The sequence below is a fragment of the Aplysia californica genome, unplaced genomic scaffold (genome assembly GCF_000002075.1).
Source record: "Aplysia californica isolate F4 #8 unplaced genomic scaffold, AplCal3.0 scaffold00689, whole genome shotgun sequence".
NCBI classification, from domain to species: domain Eukaryota; kingdom Metazoa; phylum Mollusca; class Gastropoda; order Aplysiida; family Aplysiidae; genus Aplysia; species Aplysia californica.
Window position 1 is genome coordinate 77,969 of NW_004797959.1, and position 796 is coordinate 78,764.

The window sequence follows — 796 nt, forward strand, 5'->3', positions numbered from 1 at the left end:
CGTTGATGGCGGTGGGGTTGTCTCCGACCTTGTAGTTGGCGATGATGTACTTGAGGATGGCCTGTCGGGAGGAACCACCGCGCTCCTTCAGGGAGGAGATGGCAGCGACGACCATGATCTTGTACTGAGGGTGAGCCGGGGGAGCCTTGGGCTTTCCCTGGGCCCTCTTCTTGGCAGGGGTGGTCTTGGTTTGAGCAACAGCAGCTGGTGCGTCAGACATGATGATGATGAATTGATGATCGTAGAGTGAGCGAAATGTCAAACTAACAATACTAAAGTGCGATTCGTAGTGTTACTCTTGTTGAGAGTTGAAACAAACTGACGTTCCGAAGATCCGCTTGGCTATATATACCTGCCGCGCGGACGTCCGAGAGAGCATCTACGTCACTGCGCATTTCTCGCCCGGATGATGTCGGACGTTTCGTTGCGCGTCTCGAATCTGTGCAAGTGCATGTAGATTTAGGTGCTAAGCATTTATCCTCTACTAGTGAAACTTATTTCAATTTAATGCTTGGTTAGATAAATGAATTAAGAAACATATTTAACTGTTTTCCATTCTTTTCCACTTGCCTGCAGTTTGAATACTAAGTTTTCCTACCGATAATGTGTACATCCACTCTCACATTGACCTCATTTTAAAATATTTTTTTAAATTTTCTGTAATATCTAATGATAATTACTCTTAAAAATATTAAAGAAAACTGATTTTTCTTAATCATGCATATAGTTTTTGTAGCCACAATGTGCTGAATATTTTGTTTTTACTTTTTTTCTTTTCTTATACCAGCACAATTCC

The 796-nt window shown here is 42.2% G+C and overlaps 1 protein-coding gene across 1 annotated transcript in view; it reads right to left on the reverse strand.

Annotated features, from left to right (window-relative positions):
* Positions 1 to 449, reverse strand: part of LOC101856377 (histone H1.2) — a 5,823-nt gene extending 5,374 nt beyond the window's left edge. Inside the window, exon 1 of the mRNA XM_013088127.2 lies at positions 29 to 449. Within this exon, the coding sequence (XP_012943581.1) occupies positions 29 to 220 (192 nt within the window). The 5' untranslated portion in view covers positions 221 to 449. The remainder of the gene's footprint in view (positions 1 to 28) is intronic.
* Between the last annotated feature and the right edge of the window lie 347 nt (positions 450 to 796).